This window comes from Chionomys nivalis, chromosome 12 (assembly GCF_950005125.1).
Source record: "Chionomys nivalis chromosome 12, mChiNiv1.1, whole genome shotgun sequence".
Taxonomy (NCBI): domain Eukaryota; kingdom Metazoa; phylum Chordata; class Mammalia; order Rodentia; family Cricetidae; genus Chionomys; species Chionomys nivalis.
Genome location: NC_080097.1, coordinates 45,510,917 through 45,525,256, shown reverse-complemented (window position 1 = coordinate 45,525,256; position 14,340 = coordinate 45,510,917). Strand labels below are relative to the sequence as shown.

Below are 14,340 nucleotides of genomic sequence, written 5' to 3'. Positions count from 1 at the left end.
TGACCTCATGTTTACAACCCTTATCTATTTAGTCCCCCGCTGTGTGCTGTCTGAATATATTCGTTAAACTTAAAAAGGAGTTAATAATCATTTTAATAAAAGCCTTTTATTTCATGTGTATGGATGTTTGGTCTACATGTATATCTGTATGCTACATGTACACCTGGCATGCATGAAGGCCAAAAGCTGGGGTCAGATCCCCTAGAACTAGAGTTACAGAAGTTGGGTGCTGCCATGTGGGTGCTGGAAATCAAACCTGGGTCCTCTGTAAGACCAGTCCATGTCAGCTCTCCAGCCCCAAGTCATGCATTTTTAGCGGATCCTAGTTCAACTCTCCCTGACTAGTTAGGACAGAAGACTCGGGCTGCACACACAGGACAGCTATAATCCTGCAGAAGAGGTTGCATCACAGTGGCCCGTGAGAACCACAGTAAGGGATAACACAAGTGGGCAGAAGCGAGGGCCAGTCTCGTCCAAAGGAGGATGTGAGCAACAAGCAACTCAGAAATAGAATAGGCAGGCTAAAGAAAACAAAACCTAAAAGGTTTTGAAACCATTTTTTGCTACTTAGCTAAATTTAGACTTTTTCTACTGGGATTGTTGAAAAGAAAATCGAGTTGTTTGCTTCTCAGACTCTGTGCATACAATCCCATGAAGAAAAGGACATCACATAGTGCTAGGAACATGGTATAGGAAGGACAGGGGCCCTTCCCCCCCCCAGCCATTTATTCATTTATCTACCTACCTACCTATCACCTACCTTTCTATCATCTACCTATCTGTTTACATATATATGTATATATATGAGATAATATATACGTATCATGAGATGATTTATAAGTATTTCATCAATTTTGAGACAGAGACTCATGCAACCCAGGCTAATGTAGCACAGAATAACCTTGAAATGTGGATTCTAATTGTCTGTCTGCGAACTCAGAACATCCCTACTTTACCTGCTTTCCAAAGGAAATTAAAAAGAAAAGGAAGTCACTAGGGTATGTCCATACAGCCCACAAGAATGGAACTATGGTTACAAATAGCTACTCTTCACAGGCTTTGACTACGAGCACAACACAAGGCCAGGCATTTCCATGCATGGATTTAGTCAATGCTCCCACTAATCCTCCATGTAGACAGGATCTTACAGAAGAGGTAACCAGTTCAGCAAGATCAAGTAGCTTGTTTCATATAAGAACTCAGAATGGTCACAGTTCGGACATGTGCTATCCGCTACACCGTCTGCTCTGAAGGAGAGCACGTGGCTGCTTCAGCGTCCTACACCCCTCCCTTCCTCCGACCACATCCCCTTGCATGGTCATGGAGACATCCACACATGGCTGACTCCTGAACCATGCTGCATCCACTTGAGACACATGGACCAACACTATGCAGCTCGGTGTCAGACTAACAACAATAAATTCTACCCATGTTCTTCTTTTGTCTATACCATGTGGGCACTATAGGAAGGAGGATGGGGGCGGGGTGTGTGTGTGAAGGACTGTATCCTTCACCTTGGCACACCAGCCAGGCATGCTCAGTATAGTGAGGGTGGGAAGTAAAGAACCCAGACCAGTGGTCCTCAACCCTCCTAATGCTATGACCCTTTAATTTAGTTCTTCATGACACGGTGACCCCCAACCACAAAATTATTTTATTGCTACTTCATAACTGTAATTTTGTTACTGCTATGAATCAATCATAATATAAATATCGGATATGCAAGATATCTGATCTGTGATCCACAAAGGGGCTCACAATCCACAGGATGAGAACCTCTGGTCTAGGATCATAGAGAAGAGTGAGCCACCCATGGATGGCTGGACCCAGCCGAGCATTAGTTTGCTTGGCACACCAGAGAACATCTTTACCAACAGCTCAATCCCGCCAACAGGTCCCTGGAGCCTTAGATGCATGCTTATAGAAACTGTGAAAATAACTTTTCTTTTTAAAGCAACAGGAAATCATTCCCAAACGCTGTGAGGGACAGAGGGGTAACCTCTGCTTGCTTCCTCCCGAAAGAGACGGTGGCTGACCACATTCTGAGGAACCAGCAGCACACTCGGCCACGGAGATTCCATGCATGGAACAAGGAACTTCCTCTTAGATGAGATTCAGACTTTTTCAGAGCAAAAAGATATCCTAAGTGTTTAGAAGAAGGGCCCACATGAAGTTCACATGTGATGATCATTTAGTGTGGGTGTGGAACTCTTATTTAAATTCTAACAGGTTGAATAAGCATCAATTCCTTTTTGTGCCCTCTGTGGGCAGCCATTCACACTGCAGGGGTTGGGAAGGAAGCCTTGAACTCATGATGCTCAGCTTCAGTTACAGATCATCAAATTACGCAATCCTCAGAGGGGTCTAGCAGAGCTCAGGAAATGAGGCAGGGGGATCATGAGTTTGAGGTTGGTCTGGGCTATGAGAAAAGAATCGTCTCAAACCAAACCAAGACATTAGCCTTGCCAAGACGCAGAGCGGACAACTTACAATGATGTCCTGTCTGGTTTTGAAGGTGCTGATGTAGTGGCTGTAGTGGCTGTCCTCCATCTGTCGTAAGATGGCAATCATGCAAGCCACAAAGCTGCCCTGCAGGGAGAGAAGCAGAGTCAAGGTTTCTTAGAGTACCTGATGAAAAAAGACTTCGGGCATCGTAGACTTTGATGATTGAGCTCTACAAAGACATCTGGAACTGGAAACACGACTTCCAAAGGCCTAAAGGCACGTGCTTCGCCATCCGGCTTCAATCGAGCACATCCTTGTGTGAATTTGGAAACCTGGAGCCCCAGGCATCCCACCGACAGCCGTGACTTCTGGATTCCTCTAGGTGTGGGGGCATTAAGATCTCAACCAGGTTACCAGTTATGATAAACTGAGTCCCTGGTTGGGGTAGAGCTGAGGAGAAGCTCCTGGGACAATGTCTGGCATACACAGATGAGTCAAATCTGAAGGTGGGATGGCGGAGGAAGAGTAGACAGGAAACGCAATGTGCCAGCTGAGCGACTGTCAGGGGATATCTGCAATGCTGGGGTGGCTTTAGATTTCTGGAGCCTTTTAGGTTTGGAGGTTTAGGGCTCGAAGATGCACAATCAGTAATCTATGCAAAAAGCCCCAAATACCCTAGACTCTACATTTTAAAATCTCTTAGTCCCAATTATTTCTGACAAGGGATATTTAACCTGCAGCAATTCTGAAGGGGAAGGAGTGAGGAGGACAGGAACCCGTGCATGCCATTTCTCTGATTCTAGATCATCTGATCTGTGAATCACATGGGATTCTGCACTCTAAGAAAGGGCGTGAGGAACTCCACGGTGGCTATAATGTCTATTTGCAAGGTCCGAGCAGCACACTTAGGGTACTCCTCTGTCAAATTTGGGTCACGGCTCTTATTTTCTAGCCAGAGGGAAAATGTACTGCCCCTCTGTGCTCATGCAAATATAAAAGTCTCACAAATTTAAATGAATTTAGCACAGAGATGTTGAAATACAGCCATACACTCCCCTGATGTCCATCTTAGACTCTTTACTTAAAATGCTTAGTTTACCTACCCATAAGGCAATGTAAACTGACTGTACCAAGCTTTGGACATATTTTACAAATTATCATATACTCTGCATTTATACAACAGTCAAACACTATTCGTGTCACTGGGCTCTTGCCTACTCTGGATTTTAGATTTAATCTCACTTGTTTGATTTGTGTTTGTTTTGCTCTGAATTAAACATTCCATCCATATGGTTTGGGCCATTTTATTTTCATTTTGCTCTTTATTCACAGTCTTGTTTATTTTTGCTTTTTAAGAAAGGGTTGCTGGTAGCCCAGGCTCACCTCCAATTAATTCCCTATGTAACAGAGGATGATCTGGAACTTCAGATCTTCCAGTCCCACCTCCCCACTACCGGGTTTCACATACATATAGCCTTGCTTGGTACATTCAGTACTGGGGATCAAACCGGGGATCTTGTGCATAGAAGGCAGGCATTCTCTCAGCTGAGCTATGCCCCAGCCCACTTGTTCACATTCTTTACTTACTTAACTAAAACATTATCTTCTTCTTATTGACTTACAGTAGTAGTCTTTGTATATGAAATCTACTAATGACTTTCTACATGTGGTGGATGACCTTGACCTCACAGACCTATTTTCAAATATAGGGGCCAAATTTTTAGCAGGAAAAATCCAGTTTTTCTTCCTTTCTAATATTAGAAAACTCAAGGACCTTTTCCTTAGAAAACCAGGCACATACCCATTTATTCAGGCTGATCTAGTATTTAGTTTTTTCACATAGAATGTTTCATTTCATTTGACATTTATCTTTAAGGTATAGCACCAAATGAAAGACAAATAATTTTTTCTAAGCTATTCGCTTGCTTTTCAAGTTATATTATTCAAAAAAACTCTACAGTTTCTTTATCATATAGTCAAAATTCTACCTGTAAACTCCCTTGGTTCTGTCTTACTTAGGAAGAGATACACATACAGACACAAACATATAAACATATGCACATGCATAGACACACACAGATATACACATATTAAATCACAGTAATCTAATATGACTTTAATTATCCTTTACAATGTGATAAGTTATTACTTACACTTGACTGCTCATTTATATGTATCTCACTGATTTCTGTGCTCATGCTGGAGAGACCATGATTCAGTGAATGATAATTTCCCTTTGAATATTTAAAGCGCAGCTACCTCTTGGCAGAAAGGCCACTGAATGTACTTATTTCTAACCCACCTAGTTAGTAAAGGGCTCCTTAGTTCATTCGCTTCTCAGTCAACTTTTCCAGGTTTCAAAGAAACACTGGTCATTTCAGTAAAAAAAGACAATTCTATAAGATGAGAAAAACACCATTCTGGACACTGAGATGTCCCCATGGACACACAACACTGCCTAGACTCTGGCCTACTGGTTGCAAATGTTCTCCCCAAACCCTTTTACCTGGGGTGGGTTGCCCATGCTCCCAATTCTGTGCCAAGAGAAAGATAAAGAACAACAGCTAAGGTTGCTGAGAACCTTTTATCCTTGAGCTTGTGAGACGGCTCAGCCAGAGAGGCTCTCGCTGCCAAGCCTGATGGCCTCAGTTTGATCCCTGGGACTCGGAGTGGAAGAAGAGACTCTGAAAGTTGTTCTCTGACCTCCACGAGTGCATCATGGCACCCATATGCCCTCTTACACATGCACACACACACACACACACACACACACAACTGTAACTTATAAAAGAACGTTGTGCCCTTGAGAACTGGTGGTTGAAGTGCCTACATGGGAAAGGGGAAGCACGAAGATCAGCCCTGGAGAGAAAGCTCAGTCTCTTGCAGAGTTCCAGCTGTCTGCCTCAACTCCAGCAGCTAATAGCCGCTGGGTGCACGGAAGCCTCCTATTTGATGTTAGCTTGGTTTGCTCTCTCAATTGGATCACTCCAGTTGCCTCTGTTGGATGCTGGAACTTCCTGGTTAACGATATCTTGCTATCTGTCTGCTGCTTCTCACTATCTGCCACTTGCTATTTATTCTTAATAAGTCAACCATTCAAAATCAAAACCAAGGCTTTCCTAGATCATTCTTCGGACCATACAGAACAGTCCTCTAACTAAAATATAACCTCAGCTTTCAGTGTAATCGATAGAAGTTTTTTTCACTTTAATCATGACACTATTTAGCCTTTTGTCATTATTCTGGCCTCAGTTTCACCCTTTATTGCAACACACTGATCACAAATTCTTGATGACGTCTGCCTTCTTCCTTGGAACTAAAAGGTTGGTGGTTGGTTTTTCTGAAGGAAATCTAATCCAACCTGGGGTAGAAGACTCGTGGAGAAGCTAAGAAATGCTTAGAACTTAGAACTGTGATATGGGTGGCAACGTGGGTTCAGTGTTGAGCCACCGGTGGAACGGATGAGACCTTGTGCCTGCGGTGTGGGCGGCCAGGAGACTCACAATGTGGGGGGACTGCCGGCTCATCCCAATCACGGTCCGGTTGATTCTTCTCAGCAGCCTCTCCATGATCAGCTGCACGTGTGCTGATGTGGGACCCTGCAGGAGAAACACAGCTGTGACGCCATCCCCAGCTAAGGATGCAGAGCAGATGAGGAGTGCCCCAGGCAGTCAGGCACAGGCACAGAAAGCAAAAGAAAAAGCACACCAAAAGCCAAACGAAAAGAACCCCCCCCAATAACACAAAACCCAAGGTTAGGGGTTTGTTGTGCAATCAATGTTTGTGACACCTTCTCAATACAAATATTAAAGCCCTAACACCCTATGATATCAGAGGTTCTCTGAAAGGTAATTAAAGTCACGAGGGTGGGGTCCTGATCTGACTTGATTAGAGGCCTTATTAGAAGAGACACCAAGGGGGAGGGTGTGTATTTGCTCGTACATTCTCTGCCTATTGCTTCATGTATTCATGGAGTAGAGAACACAACAGCACACAGGAGCAGTCAGCCACAAGTCTTCAAGAGTGTCCTCACTGGAGCTCAGTTGTACTGACACCCTGACCTGAGACTTTCAGCTTCTAGAACTTCCAGGAACTAACGGTCTGTTAAGGCTCCCTCCTCTGTGGTGTTACAGAAGACGGGGCATCATTACGCTAGGACTTAATGTCCCAACAGTCACATGTGACTCTAAGCCTTTATTCTACTTAGCCAACCCTTAGTTTTCAGTACTGAGAACAAAGGGAGGTAACAGTGCTCTTACTGGGCTCAATTGTATTAACGCAAAACAGCGCCGAATACATGTATACGCTCTAATCCCTTCCCTTCCTGGGGTTGATTACACTCATTCAGCTGCAGGGCGCCCATTTATCCTTTGCCGATGGTATCAAATACATTTTCTTTGCTTAGGAGTGGGAGCCCACTTGCCCTCTCAGTGCCGGCACCCTGTCTGGCTTGAACCTGTGCAGGGTTTCATGACTTGCCATGGTAAGAGTTATATTTAATATAACTATATATATGACATGACTGATTGGTCACCATTTTTATTTACTACCAAGCTCTTGATTAGGAACCAAATCCCCAAACAGAGCACTATGGGAAAATGTGATATGTACAGGTGTGTGTAAAGATAAAAGGGGGAAGGTTATCTATCGTGAATAAATATCAAATGAACTGTACAAACAGTACGTCAACTACTGGGGCTCAAAGAGAGGGAAAAGATACATTTAGGGCTTAATCAGAGAAAATAATGGCATTCTCACATGCTTCTGGGGCCGAGAGTGGCGTAGCAGAAACCTAAAAGCGCCCACAGGAATGACAAGCTGGAATAGGGTAGGTCATTGAGCCATGGTTGACCTTGTCAAGTGAAGTCAGAGCTGGCTGTGAGACAAGTGAGTTATCTTTCGTGTTCCCCGGCAGAACGGAATCTAAAGACACTGCTGAGAGGCACAGGCCAAAAAGGACAAGTGGGGCTCTACCCTGTGGGAACCCCGGCCCCCAGCAACCATCATAGGGAACACAGCCTGACGTTTGGGGTGAGAGTCTCTTCTGTACCACCGATGCTCAAGAGAACATACTCCGTGAAGTTTCTCAGAATCTCCACTGGGGCCTAAACATAGCACATGAGAAATCCAGGCAGGGTCAGCTCCTGTATTCAAGAGGTGGGGTTGGGGGCTAGTTCACAGAGAACACCAAAAATATAAACATTACTAATGGGCTCTAGAGATGGCAACGCTGTCCAGGAGAAGATACGCCAAGTCAGAGGCTCAAGAGGTTTCTGCAGAACAATCATCTTAGTAGGTGTGTATGCATGTGTGTATATGTGTGTGTGTGTGCATATGTGGGTGTGTGTGCATGTAGCTGTCAGTGCCTTGCTCTTTCCCACTGCCTTACTTGCTGAGTCAGGGTCTCCCATCAGATCTACAGATCACTATTTTGCATAGACTGGCTGGCTAGTGGGCCCCAATGGTATGCCCGTCTCTATATGACAGTGCTGCGGTTACATGTATGTGTGTGCAATCACACTCAGATTTACATGTGTGCTGGGTAATCTAAATTCAGGTACTCATGTTTGCATAGCCAGCTCTTTACCCACCACATCTTCTCCCCAGCCCGTGAACATAGAGATTTGTTTGTTTGGGTTCTGAGATGGAGTCTTACCAAGTAGCCCTGTCTGGCCTGGAACTCACTAGGCAGGATCAATTTGGTCTCAACCTCAGACATCTGCCTACCTTTTGCCTGTTGAGTGCTGGGATTAAAGTGTGCGCTACTATACCTGGCCAACTTAAGAGTCCACTGTCAAGGACCTCAGTGGTAAGCCAACTAGGAAAATCAGCCCAGTGAGGTCCCTCGCACTAAGTTATTTGCTTGTATCTCAACCTGATGTGAGGTACGGCATGTTTAGCCCGTTCTGAAAGGGACACAGCTGCTCTACTACTTCAGTGTTCCTACACTGCCTGGGATGGGGAAGGCCACAGAGTTTCCTGTTGGGTGCAAAGGGACCAGCAGAGGCTCAGGCCATGAGGATCACTGAACTCACCACATCCTTCCTGTCTAGGACCTCTAGGATGTTGCTTAGAAGCTGGGAGCTCGCCTCGTGGTCGGGTTTGCTCGAGTGGTCGTCCAGCTGGCCGCTGAGCTGGTCTGTTAGCAGTGGCAGCAGCACCTCCCTGCACTCTGAAGAACAACAGAAACGGCTCACCCAGCAGCTCGCATATGGCTACCTCCAGCCCCGATAGCCCTCTCTGCAATTATACTTGTCTCTGAACCCCCTGAGGTCAGCGCAGCTAACAGAGCTCGTGGACTGAGGCGTGACGCTTCAACCTTGTCCCTGGAATTCATAGTTTAAGAAACTCTCACAGGCAGATGCGAGCACTGGTCTCATGTCTTCTTTTTCCAGTGCTGGGGATCGATGGAGGACCTCTCCCTCTACAGCTGAGACATACACTTAAGCACTAACAGTGGGTAAATTATATAACAATTTCTCCAGCTTTTGATATTCAAAAAATTTAATATGCATGTACATATTTTATATATATATATATATAGTGTGTGTGTGTGTGTGTGCATGCAAACAATCCTAGCACTCCTCAGTAGACAGGAAGATCTAGGGTTTGAGGTCAATCCACACTGCAGAGAGAAAACTGTTTCGGTAAAAAAGCAAAGAAACAATAGTGGCTATCTAACCCAGGCTGGAGAACTGACTAGGCAGTTAAAGAGCACTCGCTGGCTTCCAGAGGACCTGGGCCTGATTCCCAGCATCCACACCAGGTAGCTCACAGCCACCTCGCACTTCAATTCGAGGGGATCAGATACCTCTTCTGACCTCCTTAGGAACTTACACACACAAACACACACACACACACACACACTAGGAAAAAGAAAGATTAAACCAACTTCGGTCTCTTAAACTGCTATCCCAAGAGGTCCGTCCTTAAGACCCAGCAAAATGGGCTATTTGTGGTGGTGCACACCTTTAACCCCCCACTAAGGAGGCAGAGGCAGGTGAATCTCTGAGTTCAAGGACAGCCTGGTCTACAGAGTGAGTTGCAGGACAGCCAGGGCTACAGAGAAACCTCATCTGAAAAAAAAAAAAAAAAAAAGCAAAACTAAATAAATAAATACTTTAACAAAGAAAGAACCAGCAACCTGCCAAGGGTATTGCTGGTACCAAACTCAAATTAAACAAGGAAAGAAAACACAGGCAAGTGCTGTGTGTTATAGACCTCAGCCTGGTCTTGGGAAAACCACGAGATCTTCTGCTCTTCTTAAGAGTTCATTTGTAAAATTCCATTGATCAGCTTATTTGTTAATGCTTTCGTATTCAGTTTTCGGTCTCTTGTGAAAACAATAATCACAGAGATGTGCTGCAAACATGCTGCCATATTCAATCTAAACAGAGGCGTTACTTGTCAAAATAAACTAATCTAATTTGAGCTAGACAGACCAGAGGAAAGAGAAACGAAGTACCGGACACAGAAACGCTTTTGGTGACAACCACTCTGGCATACGTGTGGCCAAGGGCAATGAGTCTGACACCTTCCCCAAGTGCTCCAGTTTTGAGGGAGGCTTACCTGGCTGCTGGAAAAGGCTGCTCTCCACTATCTTGGTCATGCAGTTAAGCTTCTGCCGGACCAGCTGGTTGTCGGGAATGCTCTGAATGAATTTGCAGAAAAGCACACTGGAAGAAAAGCCGCAGGGTCAGTGTGCTCACTGGGCCAAGCTGAAGATATCCTTACACACATCTCCACTCAGAGCTGAGCAGAAGTGGGCTTGCAAAACCCACGGGTGACCTAAGACTTAATCTGAGAGTGTCTCGAAACAATTCTGTTCCCCAGAGGGTTCTGACTTAGAACTGACTTTGCCCTTGAGAGTCAGGCACACCCACACATACCAGCACTTTCCAGACCCACCTCAAGCCTCGGCTTCTGCAAAATGCCTTTTCTAGTGGGCTCCTCTCTAAGGACCTCTGTACTTTGCATCCCTAGGCTCCTTTCTTTTGCACAGCTTCTTTTACCACAGAGTGCAAGTCTCTCCCAAGGGCCAGCCGTGGTGTTCTTTTATCTCCTCCGCAGAACTGAACACAAGCAGGTGTCCCCTTAACCCTTGCTAGAGCAAAGCACATGTAGAAGCCAGGTTGTGCCCAGCACTGGGCTTACTCCTGCCAGTTTTGAGATGCAGACGGTGTTCTGCTACTCACCTGAGCTCCATGGGATCGAACACCAGTTTGACGTCATTAATTATGCTAGGGAGATATTTCAAAGCTGCCCCCTGTAAGGAGCACAGAGGTGATCGGTGCCAGGAAAAAACAAACAAACAAACAAACAAAACCAGAATACACCATTGCAGCTCTGGAGGAAAGGGCAGGACCTGGGGTTTAAACGGGAAACTGGAAGCAGGTGCCCTTGCTATGAGAAGCTGGCATTGTTGAGAATGACCTCCCCCAAGCTTCCTTCTAAAAATGCAAGAGGCCCAGGCTCTGGTTTTCACTACCAAAAGGCTAGATGCATTTACAGTAAGTACATTTTTGGGGAAGTAATTCAAGTTTCTCTCACAAAGTCACCATGGAGAGGGAGGAAGGGGTAGGCTTCAAACTGGAGCCCTCAAGGTTTACATGGCTCACGGTTTTTGTAAAACCGCTGCTGCTGGTTGTGACTCTGCACGTCTGGAAGGAGGTGTGCAAGCAAGTGTGTGTGTGTGTGTGTGTGTTGGGGGAATTGACAGAAAAGAGAAACTGCCACCTGGGATACCAGGGGGATCAGTTTGCTAAAAATCAAGGGATCAAGCAGGATTTCTAACAGTCACTCAAATGGAGCCTAAAGCGGTAGCCTGTCTTTGGTGAGTTGACATTTGAAGATACAAATGCATATGTAAGTTAAAATGTGGATGGAGTTACTTTTACCGTGGTTTGTTTTCAGCGGGGCTGTGGCTGAACCCAGAACCTCATGCGTGCCAGGCAAGTTATCCAGCAGCCACAGCCACACCCACTTTTCCTCTGCCTCTGCCCGTTCTACTATGCTTCTCTGTTCTCCAAGAGCACACTGCACTTTTCCCTCCTGCCAAGCTACATCTCCACGAGGGGCCTTCAAAGGGTCACCCACAAGGTCACCAGGCTGACCTTGATCTTGACAGCTTCCTCTAGTGGTCTGTCCATCAGCGTGTTGAAAGCCAAAAACAACTGGCGGATCGAGTTGTTAAATTCATCTCCATCTTCGCTCTGACCGTAAAATCTAGTAAGAAAGAAAATGTGCAATAGCCTTGTGGTCTCAAAAAGCAACACTAGAGGTCAGTGCCTTGCTGGCCACCATCTCTGATTGTGCAGAGACAGCTCTGGGGGCACCCCAGGACTGTTTCTATGGGATGAAAAGTCAGCCCGATAAACTACAAAGACATCAAGACTCTGAAAATGGCCAAGTGGTCACGTGTAGGTAAAGACTCCAGACCCAGTCTATAGCTGGGCTAACAAGGACTGCCAGCTGAAGCTGTCTGAAGGGCCCAAGCCTGGAGAGTAACTTGGCCTTGGACAAATTTGTGGGCACTGCTAGCGGGAGGGACATTGCAGAAAGTCGTTGTGCAGAGGTAGCAGGTGAGCGGGCATGGCTGCCTTCCTCAGCTCATATCAAGAACAGGACGCGTAGGCTTCCAGAGCAGACTCTGCGGAGATCTAAACCAGCCTTGCACACATCCTCTTCCAGCATCCTTCCTCCTTCCCTCCTCTCCCCTGTCTCATGCCATCGAGCCTTGATCTGAGCTGAGGTCACAGCCACTGTGGAGAAGATCTCTAACCTAGTCTACAAGCCCCAGCTGACATCCACTTTCTCTACTCTATCTCCTAGGCTGCTGCTGCCCTGCTCCACTGTAGGAGCATTGAACATCACTGACAAGCATTCGCTTTGATTAAAGGATTCTGCTCGTCTTCATAAGATGTGTGCCATCAGCTCAGAAGTCAGCTGTTTTACCTAAGCACACGCTAGGATGTCTCTGGCTGGTTTCCCCAGACACAGGCATCCCATCGAGGAGAACACATGCGTGGGCACTGATGGCAGTTCCACCAGGTGTGCACAGTTAGGATTGACACATGCAGAATAAACGAACACACTCAAGTACAGGTGTACCCATAGGTACATATTTACGTTACTTTCTTCCATTGACTGATTTCTTTCTACAAATCCAAAATCTAAAAACTCTCCAAAACTCAACAGCTTTCATGAGTGCTGGCTAACACGACATCACGAGTAGAAAGTTCCCTCTCCGACCCCACATGAGGGGTCAGTCACAATGTGCATGCAATAGAAACTGTATAAAACTACCTTCCCATGTGCAGGAGGCACGCAGGAAACAGAAGAACTTTGTATTTAGATTCTGGTCCCACCTCTAAGAGACCTTATTATATGCCTTAAAATATTCCAAAATCCTCCCAAAATTGGAAACCCAAAACTGCTTCTAGTTCTCAACAGATTGATTAAGGAATACAGTAACCAAGGAGTGTGAACTCCACAGTAACCAGGAAGTGTGAAGTCCATAGTAACCAAGGAGTGTGAACTCCATAGTAACCAAGGAGTGTGAACTCCACAGTAACCAGGGAGAGTGAACTCCACAGTAACCAGGGAGTATGAACTCCATAGTAACCAGGGAATGTGAACTCCATGGTAACCAAGGAATGTGAACTCCATAGTAACCAATGAATGTGAACTCCACAGTAACCAGGAAGTGTGTACTCCACAGTAACCAAGGAGTGTGAATTCCATAGTAACCAAGGAGTGAACTCCACAGTAACCAGGGAGAGTGAACTCCACAGTAACCAGGAAGCATGAACTCCATAATAACTAGGAATTATGAACTTCATAGTAACCAGGGAGTGTGAACTCCACAGTAACAAGGGAGTGTGAACTCCACAGTAACCAGGGACTATGAACTCCATAGTAACCAGGAAGTGTGAACTCCATGGAGAATATTATTAAGCCAGGTGATAATTTGTAGTTTTCAATCCACTCATTGAAAGAATTAGAAAAGGACTTGGGATGTAGAGATAGGTTAGTGGGTAAGAGCACTTGCTGTGTAAGCATGAGGACCTGAGTTCAAATCCCCAGTACTCATGTAATAAGCCAGACTTGACCACATGAGTCTGTAACTCCACCGCTGGGGGCTGGGCAGAGTCAGGATGACCACCAGGGCTTGCCAAAACCTGGTGCGCTCCAGGCTCAATAACATCCTGTCTTAAGCAAATATGGCAGAAAGTGATACAGAGGATCTCAGTGTCCTCAGGTTTCCATATGTATATCCTGGTGGCACTCGCACGTATAAAACATATACCACATGTACACATGAACAAAAAGAAAAGATCTCCTAGTTAAATCCCAAGATGGCTCAAAATAGACCAAAGGAACATACTTAATTTTGTTCAGTTCTCAAGAGTTCATGTTTCGGCAAACACTATCACTGCCCACTCCAACCTCAAGGTTGTCTAGGGTCCTTCCCGTTCTATTGCTGCCCCATTAAGTCCTACATCATCCAGTCAGCTCTTCCTCCTGAATCAACCCAGCGCTCCCTTTGCATGGGCAGTGGAGCATGGTGTCTCACCTGTGAGCAGCCTACCAGGGGCTACTCACCTCCATTCTCAGCCTTGTACAATCCATTTCTACACAGGAAGCGAGATACCATTAAAAGGCTAGAGTTTATTATCTCATTAATCAAACTCCCCCAGTGCTGCCACACTTGGGTTAGACCCAAGCTCTTGGCTTGTCAAAGACCCATCTCTAAAAGTCACTGGGGTGGTTTGAAAATGCCCCCCAAAAGGAATGGCACTATTTGGAGGGGTGGCCTTGTTGGAAGAAGGGTGTCCTTATGGGAGCGGGCTTGAAGGTTTCATGTGCTCAGGATACCACCCAATGTGTCAGTCG

At 45.7% G+C, this 14,340-nt stretch overlaps 1 protein-coding gene across 3 annotated transcripts in view; it reads right to left on the bottom strand.

The window, feature by feature from the left end:
- Window positions 1–14,340, bottom strand: part of Dock5 (dedicator of cytokinesis 5) — a 184,865-nt gene that overhangs the window by 42,428 nt on the left and 128,097 nt on the right. For all 3 annotated transcript variants that reach the window (XM_057785719.1, XM_057785722.1, XM_057785720.1), the window contains 6 exons: window positions 11,559–11,670; window positions 10,641–10,711; window positions 10,015–10,121; window positions 8,481–8,617; window positions 5,949–6,044; window positions 2,491–2,589 (listed from right to left, as the gene is read on the bottom strand). In XM_057785719.1, coding sequence (XP_057641702.1) covers window positions 2,491–2,589; window positions 5,949–6,044; window positions 8,481–8,617; window positions 10,015–10,121; window positions 10,641–10,711; window positions 11,559–11,670 — 622 coding nt within the window. The remainder of the gene's footprint in view (window positions 1–2,490; window positions 2,590–5,948; window positions 6,045–8,480; window positions 8,618–10,014; window positions 10,122–10,640; window positions 10,712–11,558; window positions 11,671–14,340) is intronic.